The sequence below is a fragment of the Lissotriton helveticus genome, chromosome 3_1, assembly GCF_964261635.1.
Source record: "Lissotriton helveticus chromosome 3_1, aLisHel1.1, whole genome shotgun sequence".
Lineage (NCBI taxonomy): Eukaryota > Metazoa > Chordata > Amphibia > Caudata > Salamandridae > Lissotriton > Lissotriton helveticus.
In genome coordinates this window covers 671,056,959-671,073,474 of record NC_136061.1, presented here as the reverse complement: position 1 = coordinate 671,073,474, position 16,516 = coordinate 671,056,959, and the positions used below count along the sequence as shown (strand labels likewise).

At 46.0% G+C, this 16,516-nt stretch overlaps 1 protein-coding gene across 4 annotated transcripts in view; it reads right to left on the bottom strand.

Moving 5' to 3' along the window:
- CAP1 (cyclase associated actin cytoskeleton regulatory protein 1) overlaps nucleotides 1–16,516 on the bottom strand; it is a 50,568-nt gene that overhangs the window by 14,245 nt on the left and 19,807 nt on the right. For all 4 annotated transcript variants that reach the window (XM_078680796.1, XM_078680797.1, XM_078680798.1 and 1 more), the window contains exons 4-6: nucleotides 2,181–2,258; nucleotides 1,912–2,055; nucleotides 1,370–1,455 (exon numbers count right to left, since the gene is read on the bottom strand). In XM_078680796.1, coding sequence (XP_078536922.1) covers nucleotides 1,370–1,455; nucleotides 1,912–2,055; nucleotides 2,181–2,258 — 308 coding nt within the window. The remainder of the gene's footprint in view (nucleotides 1–1,369; nucleotides 1,456–1,911; nucleotides 2,056–2,180; nucleotides 2,259–16,516) is intronic.

Genomic DNA, 16,516 nt, shown 5'->3' with positions numbered 1-16,516 from the left:
ATTTCTAATTGGTTTACATAAGCCATGTACCTTCCTTTCATCCAGAACCTGGAAGTCCCAGGACTGGACTTCAGGCATCTGGGAATGGGAAGTTAGCAGCTTGTCAGAATAAGGCTACAGTGTTTCCTTGCAATCAGCCAGGGGGCAGACTGGTCAGAAAAATCACACAAACAGTTTACAACGCTGCATTAACAGGGTCAAAAGATCAATGTTTTGGAAGAAAACCAGCCTGGTCCAGTCCATGTGCTGGCCTGGCATAGTTTAAAACGTCTGCAGGGGCTGAAGATCCTAGCTGGCTCCTGAGGTCAATGACAGACAAGAAGAGGCCCCAAATCATTGCAATCTATAGGCAGGGTGGACAGTATCATACATTCAGATGCCCCGTCCTGTGGGAGTGCATCTTCCAAACTTCTGCATGCTTCTATTGGAGGAGTGGGAGAGAGGGGCATTCCTTTCCAATACGTCATCTATGGAATGCACTCCAGCAGCAATGCTGACTGGGCTGAAACAAAGTGCCATGAAGAAATGGTGAGAGTTGTGAATTCAGGCAGAGACGATGGCATACAAAAAGCTTTTGTGAGGATCTGTAGTTTATTCAGAAAGATCCCGCCCAACCTGGTCTACTAGTACAAAAGCCACTCATTGTTTCCTTTCACATTTTGCAGTAAGCAAACCCTTTACTCTTGCAAAGGAGCACGGCTTAAGTTACACTGTCTCGAGAACTTAATAGTACAGAACTACAGAGACTGTAGTTCGAGCAACTTAAACCACGAAATTATAAGTATGAATATGTACCCCTCAAGTTCAAAACAGCCACACTTGAAGCACTCCTCTATGGAGACAAATCCTACCAAAAGCAATGAGACGTTAGAGGAGTCTTCCAAGGATGGGTGTCCACAAATGAAAATGTGAAGCACAAGGCTCACTTGTAAGAGTTACACCACTGAAATGTTCCAGCTCTGATCTTCCAGTAACCCATGCTGTGGGCTCACATCGCCATCAGAGTGTTTTGGAGCAGCTGCTCTTGATAGCCCATCATTTTTTCCACCTTGGGGTCAGACATGAGCCTTCCTTCACATAATTCTATTTCTCCTCACCCCCTTTCCTCTTGTTGTTTACGGTGTACTTCCTAAACTGAAGCCGTGACCTTACATAAACACACAATGATAGAGAATAAGCTGGGCTCATTTACTTGCTAGCGTAAGCATGTAGAATACCGGAGAGTCCTTTGCCCTAGAATGGCGTTAGTCCCTCAGAGTGTCCGTACGATCTTGTCAGAAGAAATACATGGTCTCTCAAGAAGGTGATTTATCTAGTTAACGAGTGAGTAGTTTATCAAACTCCACCCAAACCCCAACGATGAACTTACACATCCTTGTAGTCTTTCAGCACCCGGTTGGTGTAAAACGTGGCTGCATCATTCATTTCCTTCACGTAGGGACCTGGCTTTGGGGCCTTACAAAGAGAGTTAGAAGATAAGGAACAGGTATAAATGCATATTCAGGAAAGAATACCGTACCAATGATGTGCACAGTGGCTACGACCAAAACACCAGAGAAGAGGCAAATTCTACCATCACATGCATTGCACAAGAACTGCCCTTCTGAAACAGGTCACTGCGACAAACCGCAGTACATACAGAATGCTCCTAGGCATCTCACCACTTTCACGCGACAACTGGGAGTCTGACGATCACACAACCAGGGAGAAACCACACTGGAGGTCCCACCCATTCCCAATGTTTTCTGCACTCCAAGTAGCCGACCTGCTGATCTCGAAAAGATACTGAGCTAGTGAAATCCTCCACAAACAAAACCTTAGTTTGACAGATGGCACTCATCTTCACATCTTCCTAAAACCCAAGTTCATAAAAATGCCCAATTTTCAAGCATTCACAGCTCCACATCTCACCACTGCCAGCCAGCCCAGGGCCGGCACGCTCTCGCTGACAGCCGACAAGTGATTGAAGAGTTTACTGCCACGATTCTTCTCTCTGTAATCTTGAATCGCCTGGATCTTCTCTGACAAAGGCTTCAACAAGGTCATAAGTTCATTCTGGGAAGAGGAGAACAAGAGAGAACAGGACAGAGGTCAGTGGTGACATTAGAGGAAACTTGGCTATGGGCACTAGGGACAGCAGAGAAATCAGTCAAACGATTTCTGACTTTTCCAAATCTCACCTCTTCTGGCTTTTGACAACGGGAAGCGGTCACAAGGATACCCTGCTCAATCTTCAGGCCAGCGAGGACCATGTCAGCCTATAAGGAAGAAGAAGAAATGCTAACATTTACTGTATCCTATATCACCTTTTTGCATCTGTCCAGCTAGACAGGCGATAGCAGGGAGAAAGGGGAAAATGGGAACCTCAAGGACATTGGCTGTCAGCAGGAGATAGAGGAAATGAAGGCTATGTAAGGAAATAAAGCTTATTTTATAGTAAGGGTGGCTCTTGGAGAAAGGAGATTCATGGTGAAGGGGACAGGTTGTGTGTGGAATGGGGTGGAATGGGGTGGGATGAGTGTGGTTGGTGGAGGGCCAAAACAATGACTGAAGATGAAAGCAATGGTTGGAGTGTGGGGAAGAGGCGGCAGACTGGTATAGACCTGCGATAAGGAAAGAGACATTCTTCAGCACTCCAAAAAACAGGCACCGCACAACACTAAATAGGATCAAGGCTAACACCCAGCTAGACTATGAGCAACAGCAATTGTACAGCTCTACAATGATAACTGTGCCCCTACAAACGCCAGCTCCCAGAAGCCTCTGCATTCTCTCCTAGACTGTCCACTTCTAGAACTTGCGTTCCTGATCATCTTAGAACTCACATTACCCAGTGTTTGGTAAAGTGGTCGGCTGACCCAGTTACACTAGTTCTCTCAAGTTGTGACATCCAGACAAAGCTGGTGGGTCCACTGCAAGCTTTTTACAATTATGCAAGCGCTCTCGATTGGCTCCATTGGATACGATATACCGAGTGAGCGCTCTGAATATTATGCTGAAGGGGGAAGGCATTGAATAATCCTGGGCATCTTTTTTAGGATCTCCAGCTAGGTGCTTAAAGGACTTCTGAAGTTGAAGTAGGGGGACAGCCAAATGCAAAACAAGGACAGTGGGCACAATCTGTCCCAAAGAACTTTGTTGCTGCCTCACTGCCAATAGCTCCTTGTCAAGCGTATTCTGCCTTTAACTAAGGCAGAAATTCCTGGATGGCTCGCCAAAGGGTAAACATGCCGTGCAGGAACCACATCTTTGTAGAGCCTGCAGTGTTGAAGTGCTACAGACCCACCTTTACTCGACAGAGCTCTCTACCGTTCATCTAAGTCGGGGCCAGCTGTGAACTCCCCGATGTAAAATGGAATGAGTGTCTCACTCATGGGGCCCTTTGGGACCTCGCCCCGCACTGAAGATGCAGTTTCCTATTGTGCAAATTGACTATAGTTTGTGATGGTATTGGCCTTACCCAGACTCACTCCTCAAGCATCTATCCAATGCCTCGTAGCCAGCAGCACATACAAGAGCTGAAGCAACCAGGTAAAGCCCATTATGTGGATAAGTACTGGGCACCTCTACATTGAAAGTGTCCCTCAGTATTGGGGCTACCTCAAAGAGTACCACAGTGTGCAAAGCAAAGGTCTGCATCCGGCAGGGTTACCTCTAGAGTGCACAAGAAATTATGACCCCCATTACCACCCAGAACCCTGTGACCCCTTTGCGCCCCAAATCTTCTGTTATGGCAGACATCGGGAAAGCATTTTGACCAGCTGAAGTTTTGAGCTTGTTAGAGCATTGGCATAGCCTTGATTTACCCTATTGTGATCTATAGTTGTATACTCAACTTCTGATTGGAAACTATCACAGTTAATGTTTACAGGGACCTTTTAACAGCTAATGTTACTTTCCGCCAACTGAGACCCTTGTGGCATAAACCGCTTTAATCAAGAAAAATAACTTGTATCTCTAGTAGCGAAAATCATACAAATTGTATTCTTCTAAAAGTGCTTGGAAATGGACATACTGAAGTGAGAGTTTACAAACTTAGGTCTGTTCGTCCCAGTGCCCACAACAAGCACTAAGCTCATAAATATCATCTAGGAACACCTAAAAGATGCTGTAACAAGCAACTGTCACGTTAGCCCTGCAAAAACTGAACGAAGATCCATAGATTATGGCCACCTACAGTCCCACAGCAGACCAACCCTTACTAGGAAAAATATAGAAACTGTGGCAACTACTCAACGTTCTTTAAACCTGGAGAATGTAAACTTACTGAAGACTATTTGTCCGCACTCAGTCCGACTGCAGGACCGAAGCATCCTACTGCATATAACAGAAGTGGTTTTAACTATCCAAGACAGCAAACATACATATATGCATATATTACAGGATGCCTGAGCAGCAGGAGATGGCATCGACCAGTCAGCTGCCGTAACCTGGTTTAGGTCTTCTGAAAAACTAGACGCACAGATTTAAATCAACTGAGTTACTCCTCAGGGATCGGCTCTTCTCCAATTCACTTAAAGAACTCATTACCCCACTCGGGCCAGCTTCATTGAAGGCTACAAGATTGCCTTTCACATGGGTGACTTACTTTCAAATGGCAGGACACTGGGCTAGTCACCCATGCCCAAACAGATCTGCAACCTGGAGGTACTAATAGGCTGACATATCTCCTTAACCGATCAAGCAAACAAAGTTGCCCAAGTTGTTTATCAACTCGGTCATACTCCGTGTGAATGTGTAGTATCCTGTGTGCGCCCATTCCCTTCATGTCCAATGTGGCGTCTGGAATGCAGAGAGTGAATGTTGGTGTGTTGTGAAGAGGGTAGCCAGGAGATGGGAACAGTTTGGAGGATGGAGCCCTGACAGTACCTATCTGCCATTACTGTAATCTAAGGACCTAACTTGAAATAAAGAACTTACATCTTACCTGAATGGCTCCAAACTAAGTAAACCCTGCTTTCCAACTACAACAGAATCCCAGTGGTGGTAAAAGTCAGGTTTTGATTATTAAAACCATTTACAAGGAGTTGCCAGCTAAGAAACTCCAAAAGCATTCTAGAACAATGAAATGGTCTTGATTAAAAACTTGTTACCAAACAGTTTATGGACACCTATACCCACAAGACAATGGTCAACCCCAGTAGTCTTAACGTTAAGTGCTCACATCTTTGAGGGCCTTCAATATCACTACCCTTCTTTCCTTTCATGCATGCTCCACAATTCCAGATCGGAAAACGCCTACCATGCACAGGTAGTAAGCGCTATACAAATGCAATTACAATACAATACAATATAATACTGCCAACCTCATCACAACAAACAGCTTGAACCTTTGCTTGAGCAAGCCTTGGCTCAAAGCACACCCCAGCCCATTCTTGACTCCCTGGTTACTCCATAACCTAGTTGGAGAGACAAATCAAAAAGGATGGAGGAATTCAAATTAGTCAGAGAGACTCAAATTCCTCACTATCTATCACACCCTTCTAGTCATCTTTTGAATGCCTTAAGATGGTCCTCGCTATATCCATCAAACACTATCTTCACATCATTTATCACCCACCTCAGCTGAAGTACAGCTTTGAAGCAGACAGATTACTTTTCTACAAGTCAAACATTATCTTTGAATAACACCACCATCTGCAATTGTATTACTGACTGGTGTAAACACAAATGCAAAACGTTCAAATACCTGAATTCTCTCTGTCAGCTGCACGGCCTCTACCAACAGTCCCCCATATTGTTAAACAATGGCTGGATCACATGCCTCGTGTTTCTCCTCAATAGCCTGCACCCCCTTGACCTGGACTGGTCAGACCACCATACCATTCTCTTCCAGCTAAACATCTGCAACCCATCCTGATCAGCCAAACCTCCTCCTCAAAAATAATATGAGCGCATCTGCTCCCAAACTACCTTGTGGCTCCACTGGGATAATGCGATTCGTGGCTCAATCTAGAAACTGCCTGCCGATCCTCCAAATCCTAACTTCTTTGCACAAGATAAAAATCCCTAACAAAAAGGTACAAAGTTGCAATAACATTAGGTAAAGCCAAATTACATTAACAGCAACTGGACTCGCTGCCACCCAATGAAGCCAGATCACTCTTCAATAATTTTCTTTCCTACATCTGTTCTATTGCCAAAGCAGTGCCTAGTTCTTAAGCCAACATGTAATGAGTTCCTAAAATACTTGAGGGAAGACTCTCTCCATCAACAACAACCACCCAACTATTTTTTTTCAGCGCTACTCACATCACACCGAAACCCCCAATAACTGAAACCACTTCAGTTCCATAAACTCAGGGAAGCTTAGCCGGATTATGAAGCCAAACCACCCCACTCCCATCTAGATACATTACCGAAAAACATTATCAAAGGCAACTTTACTTTGTTTGCTGCAATTTGGGCTGTGTTAATCAATGGTTCAGTATCCCAGGCAGTTTTCTGTACAAGAATCACCCCATTCTAGGAAAACTGAATACGGACTCAAACTTACCTCCAACTACAGACCTGTGACCAGCCTCCCTTTGGTGGGGCAAAACCACAGAGATGTGCCTCTCTACAACATATTTTCTACATTAACTCTAAATAGCTTCAGAGCAACAGTCAACCTGGCTTTGCTCTAGATGCAGCACTGAGACAGCCACTCCTGAGATAAGACAAGCATTTGCAATGCAATAGGTCTCGCATTAGGAAAGTTTGAGCTATTGATATTGTAAATGACACATTTGTTATTTATGTGTTGGTTTTGAAAATAGCGAAATTAATAGCTTTGTCATTTACAATGCAAATGTGACACCTTTAGCATTTGTAATGCAATTTGTGTTGCATTTACGTCACTTAGATGTATTGATATTACAAATAACAATGGCTTTCAATATTTTAAAATAATTAATCTTAAATAAAAGTTATTGTAATTTATAATGGCAATAGCTTAAACGTTTGTAAATAAATTTTGTGAAGATTATGTTCAGTGTATTTTATTGTGATGAAAATCCAAGAACAGAAGTGAAATATTAACATCTTCTTGTGACATTTGTAATAAAGCTTGAAACCTTGAGAGAACATATTTGAACCAGTTGTTGAATGGTTGCACAGATTGATGCAGTGGTGGCGCTGAGTGATGTTGTTGCGACGAGTGATGCTGTGGCGTTCAGTGATGCTGTGGTAGCGCATAGTGATGTTGTGGTGCCCCTGAGAGATGCTGTGATGGTGCTGAGTGATGCTGTGGTGATGCGATAGATAGTTAAACACCACATGATTACACTCTATGTGGCACTGAGTGGTATTTGGAGTGTATGTTGCATTGAGTGCAGTGTAGTTATGTGGCATGTAATTATGTGGCACTGAGTGGTATTGTTTGGAATGTATGTTGCATTGAGTGCATTGTAATTATTTTAGCATATCATTATGTGGCACTGAGTGGAATTGTGTGGAGTGTGTTGCATTCAGTAGAGTGTAATTATATGGTGTGTAAGTATGTGGCACTGAGTGGTATTTGGAGTGTATGTTGCATTGAGTGCAGTGTAGTTATGTGGCATGTAATTATGTGGCACTGAGTGGTATTGTTTGGAATGTATGTTGCATTGAGTGCATTGTAATTATTTTAGCATATCATTATGTGGCACTGAGTGGAATTGTGTGGAGTGTGTTGCATTCAGTAGAGTGTAATTATATGGTGTGTAAGTATGTGGCACTGAGTGGTATTTGGAGTGTATGTTGCATTGAGTGCAATGTTATGTGGCGTGTAACTATGTGGGACTGAGTGGTATTTGGTGTGAATGTTGCATGGAGTGCAGTGTAATTATGTGGTGTGTAATTATGTGGCACTGAGTGGTATTATGAGTAGTGTATTTTGTATTCAGTAGAGTGTAATTGTGTGGCACTGAGTGGAATTGTTTGGAGTGTATGTTGCATTGTAATTATGTAGCATATAATTATGTGGCGCTGAGTGGTATTGTGTGGAGTGTGTTTTGCATTCAGTAGAGTGTAATTATGTGGTGTGTAATTATGTGGCACTGAGTGTTATTTTGAGTGTATGTTGCGTTGAGCGCAGTGTAATTATGTAGCATATAATTATGTGGCATTGTGTGGAGTGTATGTTGTATTCAGTAGAGTGCAATTGTGTGTGAAGGTGCAGAGTGTGTGAGGGTGCAGAGTGTGTGAGGGTGCAGAGTGTGTGAGGGTGCAGAGTGTGCGAGGGTGCAGTGTGTGCGAGGGTGCAGAGTGTGCGAGGGTGCAGTGTGTGCGAGGGTGCAGTGTGTGCGAGGGTGCAGTGTGTGCGAGGGTGCAGTGTGTGCGAGGGTGCAGTGTGTGCGAGGGTGCAGTGTGTGCGAGGGTGCAGTGTGTGCGAGGGTGCAGTGTGTGCGAGGGTGCAGTGTGTGCGAGGGTGCAGTGTGTGCGAGGGTGCAGTGTGCGAGGGTGCAGTGTGTGCGAGGGTGCAGTGTGTGCGAGGGTGCAGTGTGTGCGAGGGTGCAGTGTGTGCGAGGGTGCAGTGTGTGCGAGGGTGCAGAGTGTGCGAGGGTGCAGAGTGTGCGAGGGTGCAGAGTGTGCGAGGCCTATAGATAGATAGAGTGAGGCCGATAGATAGAGCGAGGGCGATAGATAGCTAGATAGATGGTTGTGTGTGTGTGTGGTTGTGTGTGTGTGTGGTTGTGTGTGTGTGTGGTTGTGTGTGTGTGTGGTTGTGTGTGTGTGTGGTTGTGTGTGTGTGTGGTTGTGTGTGTGTGGGGTTGTGTGTGTGGGGTTGTGTGTGTGTGGTTGTGGGGTTGGGGGGTTGCGTGTGGGGGGGGTTGCGTGTGGGGGGGGTTGCGTGTGGGGGGGTTGCGTGTGGGGGGGGTTGCGTGTGGGGGGGGTTGCGTGTGGGGGGGGTTGCGTGTGGGGGGGGTTGCGTGTGGGGGGGGTTGCGTGTGGGGGGGGTTGCGTGTGGGGGGGGGTTGCGTGTGGGGGGGGGGTTGCGTGTGGGGGGGGTTGCGTGTGGTGGGTTGCGTGTGGTGGGTTGCGTGTGGTGGGTTGCGTGTGGTGGGTTGCGTGTGGTGGGTTGCGTGTGGTGGGTTGCGTGTGGTGGGTTGCGTGTGGTGGGTTGCGTGTGGTGGGTTGCGTGTGGTGGGTTGCGTGTGGTGGGTTGCGTGTGGTGGGTTGCGTGTGGTGGGTTGCGTGTGGTGGGTTGCGTGTGGTGGGTTGCGTGTGGTGGGTTGCGTGTGGTGGGTTGCGTGTGGTGGGTTGCGTGTGGTGGGTTGCGTGTGGTGGGTTGCGTGTGGTGGGTTGCGTGTGGTGGGTTGCGTGTGGTGGGTTGCGTGTGGTGGGTTGCGTGTGGTGGGTTGCGTGTGGTGGGTTGCGTGTGGTGGGTTGCGTGTGGTGGGTTGCGTGTGGTGGGTTGCGTGTGGTGGGTTGCGTGTGGTGGGTTGCGTGTGGTGGGTTGCGTGTGGTGGGTTGCGTGTGGTGGGTTGCGTGTGGTGGGTTGCGTGTGGTGGGTTGCGTGTGGTGGGTTGCGTGTGGTGGGTTGCGTGTGGTGGGTTGCGTGTGGTGGGTTGCGTGTGGTGGGTTGCGTGTGGTGGGTTGCGTGTGGTGGGTTGCGTGTGGTGGGTTGCGTGTGGTGGGTTGCGTGTGGTGGGTTGCGTGTGGTGGGTTGCGTGTGGTGGGTTGCGTGAGGTGGGTTGCGTGAGGTGGGTTGCGTGTGGTGGGTTGCGTGTGGTGGGTTGCGTGTGGTGGGTTGCGTGTGGTGGGTTGCGTGTGGTGGGTTGCGTGTGGTGGGTTGCGTGTGGTGGGTTGCGTGTGGTGGGTTGTGTGTGGTGGGTTGTGTGTGGTGGGTTGTGTGTGGTGGGTTGTGTGTGTGTGGCAGGGGTTGTGTGTGGCAGGGGTTGTGTGTGTGGCAGGGGTTGTGTGTGTGGCAGGGGTTGTGTGTGTGGCAGGGGTTGTGTGTGTGGCAGGGGTTGTGTGTGTGGCAGGGGTTGTGTGTGTGGCAGGGGTTGTGTGTGTGGCAGGGGTTGTGTGTGTGGCAGGGGTTGTGTGTGTGGCAGGGGTTGTGTGTGGCAGGGGTTGTGTGTGGCAGGGGTTGTGTGTGGCAGGGGTTGTGTGTGGCAGGGGTTGTGTGTGGCAGGGGTTGTGTGTGTGGGGTTCTGTGAGTGCGGTTGTGTGTGGGGGGTTGTGTGCGTGTGTGAGGTTGTGTGTGTGTGGTGTGTGTGTTTCTGTGAGTGTTGTGGTGTGGGGGGTTGTGTGTGTTGTGTGTGGTGTGTGTGGTGGGGAGGTTCTGTGAGTGCGGGATTGTGGATGTGTGTGTGGGGGGGTCGTGTGTCTGGAGGGTGTGTGGGTGTATGTGTGTGGTGTGTGTGTGGGGTTGTGTGTGGGGGGTTGTATGTGTGGGGGGTCGTGTGTCTGGTGTGTGTGGGTGTGGGTGTATGTGTGTGGTTTGTGTGTGGGGGGTTGTGTGTGTGTGGGGTTGTGTGTGTGTGTGAATGATGGCTGAATTCAGTGCTCAGTACCAGTCTCTTGACACACTGCGAGACCCTTAAATTTGGTTTTATACACAATATGAGAATGAAGCCAGAACAAAATTGGAACCATTGGAATTCACATGATTCCAGTAGAGGCAGCGTAGCAACATGTTTTGTGGTGTAGTTAAGTAAGCAGAACATTTATCAGGCATTGATAGAGAATATCAAAATATTTAAGGCAAAAAGGTAATCATTGATTGAAACCCCAGCTATCCTTGAAATAGGAATATTATTGACCTTGGTAAATCAAATATCATCTAAAAATCGATACTTGCACCTTGTCTCTGCACGACATATATAATGAATTGTTGCATTACAGGATGAAGGCTAAGCCGAGCACTACAAGAGTAACAAGTCACCACAAAATATATATTTAAAAAAAAATACGCAGTGGCATAGTCAATGTGTCATGGGCTGCATGTAGTACAGGGAAGGAAATGGGCTCTTGTGTCTGCTTGAATTATGAATAAAGCGGTAATCTGGATTCAGTGGATTTTTGGCGCACATGGCCACTGCTTCTGCTGCACATAAGGAAGGTTCGGCCCAGGAAGTGCAGTTGAATAGGCTTAGGGAAAGGGGAACCGAAAGCTATGTTTGGGGTGGGAAGGCTGAGAAGAACACATCTTGCCCAGGGATGTAAGGAAAGGACACAGCTGTGAAGGAGCATACTTGGTAATTTCGAACGTGTTGGAAAGGCAGGCAGGATGGAGTGTAGTTGCTATCGTTAGTACACAATTCAACAAACTGTGAAAATAAAACCCAGGAACAAAAGCAGTACGTGAATGTAGATTTAAAATGCAATTGCTGTTGTGGATTAAAAAAACACGAAGGGAGATTGTGAAGTTTACAAATGAAAAGGAAGACAGTGAGTCAGAGTGTGGGGGGCGGGGGCAGGAAGGTGGTGGAGAGTTACTGAAATTCTGTGATCGGGGTTTGTAGTTATTTAGAAATAACAGGGGTGACTAAAGCACAACTGGCGTGGATGCGATCAAAAGCGCACAGGAGCGAAGCTGACCACGCTGGGGAGTAAAATGTAAGTGGTAAATTGTGAGGTAAGGAGAGAGAGAGCTGGATGAAGAACAGACCATGAAAACAAGTAAATAAAGGCTCACGAGAGCGAGGCCAGCAGGTTTGGGAGCGCATTCCTTTGAAGTCTGATGCCGATGCTCAGACAAATGGTGGTGTGCGAGCGGCTTCCTTTCAAGTCTGATGAGGAGGCCAGGGGAGCAAATGGTGAGCAAGCGCCCGGCGCACATGCTTGTGAGTGTCAGTAACTGCATGCGGTGGTGGCTAAAAGAACATGAATGGAGATTTGTTGGTGGGGGTTTAGAGAAATATAAAGGCCAGGATTGGTGGTTGTTTGAATTACAAATAACCCAGATGACAAAAAGCGCCACATGCCTGGGTCGATATCAGAAGCATGTGGGAGACTGTACAGTGGAGCACAAAATGGGGTAGCACACAAAGGACACGGTTAAAACATAAGACAAATGCCTGGGGTGGGGGATCCGTGAATCTTAGTGGGGGGCTGTTTCACGATGACCACTTTGAAATGGCATAGCTTGTACCTGAAAAGGAAACCAGTATAAAGTGCGCAGAGTGGTATCCAGTGTGTTGTTGGGCCCAAATGCAAGGAAGGGAATGGGCCCTTTGGTTCCTGTCTAGTGTATATTAAAGAAATTATCTGATTTAATGGATCCCTGAGGCCTGTGTCCAGGTGCCACTGCACCTGCTGCATGAACAGAAAGCGTGTCTCTGAAAGAACGGGTGCAAGGGAGGGGACAGGCATGGTGAGCTGTGGTTGGTGTTTACTCAGAAGGACCCTGTAGGACGTTGTAGGTGACAGCGCAAGTCACCACAAAATATATATTTAAAAAAAATACGCAGTGGCATAGTCAATGTGTCATGGGCTGCATGTAGTACAGGGAGGGAAATGGGTTCTTGTTTCTGCTTGAATTTTGAAATAAAGCGGTAATCTCTATTCAGTGGATTTTTGGTGCACAGAGCCACTGCTTCTGCTGCACATAAGGAAGGTTCGGTCCAGGAAGTGCAGTTGAATAGGCTTAGGGATGAGGAAAGGGGAACCGAAAGTTATGTTTGGGGTGGGAAGGCTGAGAAGAACACATCTTGCCCCGGGATGTAAGGAAAGGACACAGCTGTGAAGGAGCATACCTGGTAATTTCGAACATGTTGGAAAGGCAGGCAGGATGGAGTGTAGTTGCTATCGTTAGTACACAATTCAACAAACGGTGAAAATAAAATCCAGGAACAAAAGCAGGACGTGAATGTAGATTTAAAATTTAATTGCCGTTGTGGATTAAAAAAACACAAAGGGAGATTGTGAAGTTTACAAATGAAAAGGAAGACCGTGAGTCAGAGTGTGGGGGGCGGGGCGGGCAGGTGGTGGAGAGTTACTGAAATTCTGTGATCGGGTTTGTAGTTATTTAGAAATAACAGGGGTGACTAAAGCACAACTGGCGTGTGTGGTGGGGGGATGGGGGAGCGGCTTGGGAGCGGATTCCTTTCAAGTCTGATGCTGAGGCTCAGACAAATGGTGGTGTGCGAGCAGCTTCCTTTGAAGTCTGATGCCGAGGCCGATGGTGTTTGATGTCTACGCGCCTGCCTCACACGCCTGCCTCACATGAACTGTACGCGATCCGCAGTTTGGTAGAGTTTTTGAACTGCCTACTATAATCTCGCCTATCTATCCCTGCGGGATAGAACAGTTGAAACCTAAAAATGGGTGAGTTTGTATGCTTGTGGCAATCCAAGCGCCTGCAAATAATAATCGGTGTATGTGATGTTTCATTTATTTTTGCGTGATGGGTTAATTTCATTAAGGGCGAAAATGAATTTGTGTGTGCGTAAATCCAGGTGTACGCATAGCTCTGTTCTGCTGTCAGCGAGTGTGTCTTTGTAAATCTCTATTCAGGGTAAAAATAAATGGTGCCTCTGAGTGCCCACCCAGATTCACATTCCAAACCATATATCTGATTCTCCCATTGTGTGAGTTTTAAAGTTAATGCTGGCTATAGTCTGAGTGAACTGGGAAAAGAGGTGAAGGTGGTGGTTAGATTAGTGGGGAGGCCATGGTGGTGATGTGTAAGGTGACGTAATGGAGGACGAGTTATTTTCATTTGAGGGGTGTCTGTTTCTGTGTAGCTGTTGATGGGTGTGTCTGTGTGTGCACAAGTCAGTGTTTGAGTTTATACCCGCTCAGGTGTGGATGGCTGTATCTGTGTGCCTCTGAGGCCCAGGATATTACTTGAAATGGCAATAATGCATTTGTTGCACAAGACTCTCTAATAATACATGTGGCGATGGTACCTGCTCAAAGCGAGGCTCCAGAATGTGATCATGTGCACAGATGAGGAGTGGAGGCGGCAGCGACACAATGGAGTCAGTCACATTCGTAAAGGGTTCAAATTTAACAGTAGGGTCTCAGTGGGTGAGTACCCCTCGACTTTAAGGTAAGTTGAAACAGACAGGAAGACTCAGGTTTAACATTAAAATAACCTCAAACATTAAAAAATCTATTTTCCTAGAAAGGGTAGAGTGTGCAACTAGCAGGCAGCAGTACTGCTTCAGACAAAGGCATAACACATATGAAACACTGTCTTGTCAGGGGGAACCATGGTAGTGTAGGCTAAGTAAGAGTTAAAGCTGGGACCACTTGGGATATCAGAGTAAAAGCAAGCAACAAACGAAAGACTGTATTGTTCAAGCTGTACGTCTGACACCAAATTCACTCTTTATGTGAACCTCCGTACCAAGTGCTTGATGAAATGTCTTTCATTTTTCTTTGCTAATTTAGCAAGGCAGGGAAAACATTAAATACATATTTAGTGCTCAGCATTCCAAGTAGGATTCTTTTTACAGTAAGTTCATAACAAGTGTTTCAACTAAATGTTTGAAGATTGAAAGAACCACCATAGTGCAGATCATAAAAGCATAACTAGCCTGCAATTCATTTCAGAAATGCTGTTTGCATTATTCTGTATCTGAGCTACTAACATAGGAAGAAAAAAGTGTCACACTTTATATAACACAACATAATACATCATCTACAGCAAAGAAATAGAGGGACAATCCTATCGATCAACTCTTATCACAGATCTCATTCAAATATTATCTGGTTTTCTCATTTTTCTTTTCTTTGCCAATTTAATGAAACAGCCTGTCTCTATCGTTTGTAGATGAGACATTTCTAAAACCCATCTTTCAATGTGAGGAGCCACATCCGTCTTCCGTGATCTTAATATTGCCTTTACAGCCACAATTACGGCATAAATGACACATAAGATTTAATCATATGAAAATGAACCTTTAGACGTGAAAGAGTGCATAGGCTCAGCAAAGGAGATCTATCACCGTCCTAATACCTCACTCAACAAGCAAACAAATCCCCCCGGCCCTCACTTGCCTACCTCTGGCCACAGAAACGCTGGAACACGCTGTGACGCACACCGCAAGTCGGCCTGGAGCGCGCCTCGGCAGAGACGCGGGAGGACAGAAGCATGACGCGCGTGAACGTGCACGTTGACGTTCCCGCGCGTTCACGGACCTGAGTCGGCTCGTGCACAGGTCTGGAGCTGCTCGCTCACTGCTCTGACTCCCTTGGCAGGGAGCAAGGCGGCTATAAGTCTCGTTGGCGGCAGGGCTTTGCCCTGCAACGCCAGAGAGACCTAAAAAAAAGATTGAATACTAGAAGATGGAGTCTTCTGCCTTTTAGAACTGCTGGATCTAACAGCGACCTTCACATGATCTATCATGGATGTCTACTTTGACTACTTGAACATCACATTAGCTTCCCTGGATCTATGCGAAACTGGATATCCTATTTCCTACCATTGTGATCACAACTGGTCAAAACCGAATGCCATACCTCTGTGGTGTTCCCTAAAGCTTAATCTGACATACACTATTTTTAATTTGTACCATGAGCTGCTGAGCGTAGTGTGCAAGGGTAAAGGAGTCACCAGCCATCAGTACAACACCCAACTTTATTTAAAAAACACTTTATTACAACTTGTATTCACCCTGTGAACCATGCTTATCATCCAAATCTGGATAGCTGATAATTTCATGCATCTCAATCCCAAAAAGTCAAAGTTATATTACTATTGCAGAAAAATAGAAGAGCTTTGATCTGGCACGCCTTAATAAAGTAAGTTGCTGACTGCTCACCATTTCTACAGCCACGCGGATTTCACTAGGATTCATACTTTACGCTTCTCTAGCTAGGATTCTGCATATAAATACATTACTAAAGTAGCCAACATTTAATTACATACTCCCAAAAACTTAAACGAATGCTGTTGCCAACTAACCTTAAGACTCCCGCTCACACATTTATAGATCATGCTTGAGCATTGGAAATTATCTTGCTAGTTCTCTTCACTACCTGCTTAAATCTACTTACCATTCTACTGCCAGATTTATAGTCAAAGAAATGCGACCACAACATTCCAAATAAATGTGCAGAGTTACCTACTGAGGTAAGAAAGCTGCATTGCCTCATCTACAAATCCTTGCACCTTAACATGCCAACACACTTTTCCAATCTCCTAAATTTATCAAACAGAGGGCTAAGAAAAAAGAACACTTATCAAAATTCCAAGCAGCACCAATCCTTTTCAGGAGCAGCCATGTCTTTCTGAAAATCACCATCTGTAGACATAAAGAGCAAACTATCTTGGATTTACTTCCACCTGCATCTCAAAACTAAGCTTCTCAGACTATCTAAACCAAGCATATTAATTTCTTTATCCCTCAACCATCTACTCATTTACTGAAGGTAAGCAGAGCTGTAGCAGTTTACTGAAATCTTGTTTTACTTGCTAAGAACGGTCTATGTCCTGACAATCCACTGGTTTGATCTATGGGGTCTAGACGTCGACAACATCTTTGTGGCATTGTTATTGGACTAATTTCCATTGGTAGATCAAAAACTCAGCCTTGACTGCTATCCACCACATATATATTTATATCCCATTTGGGCTTAAATAAATTACTGAGCACAG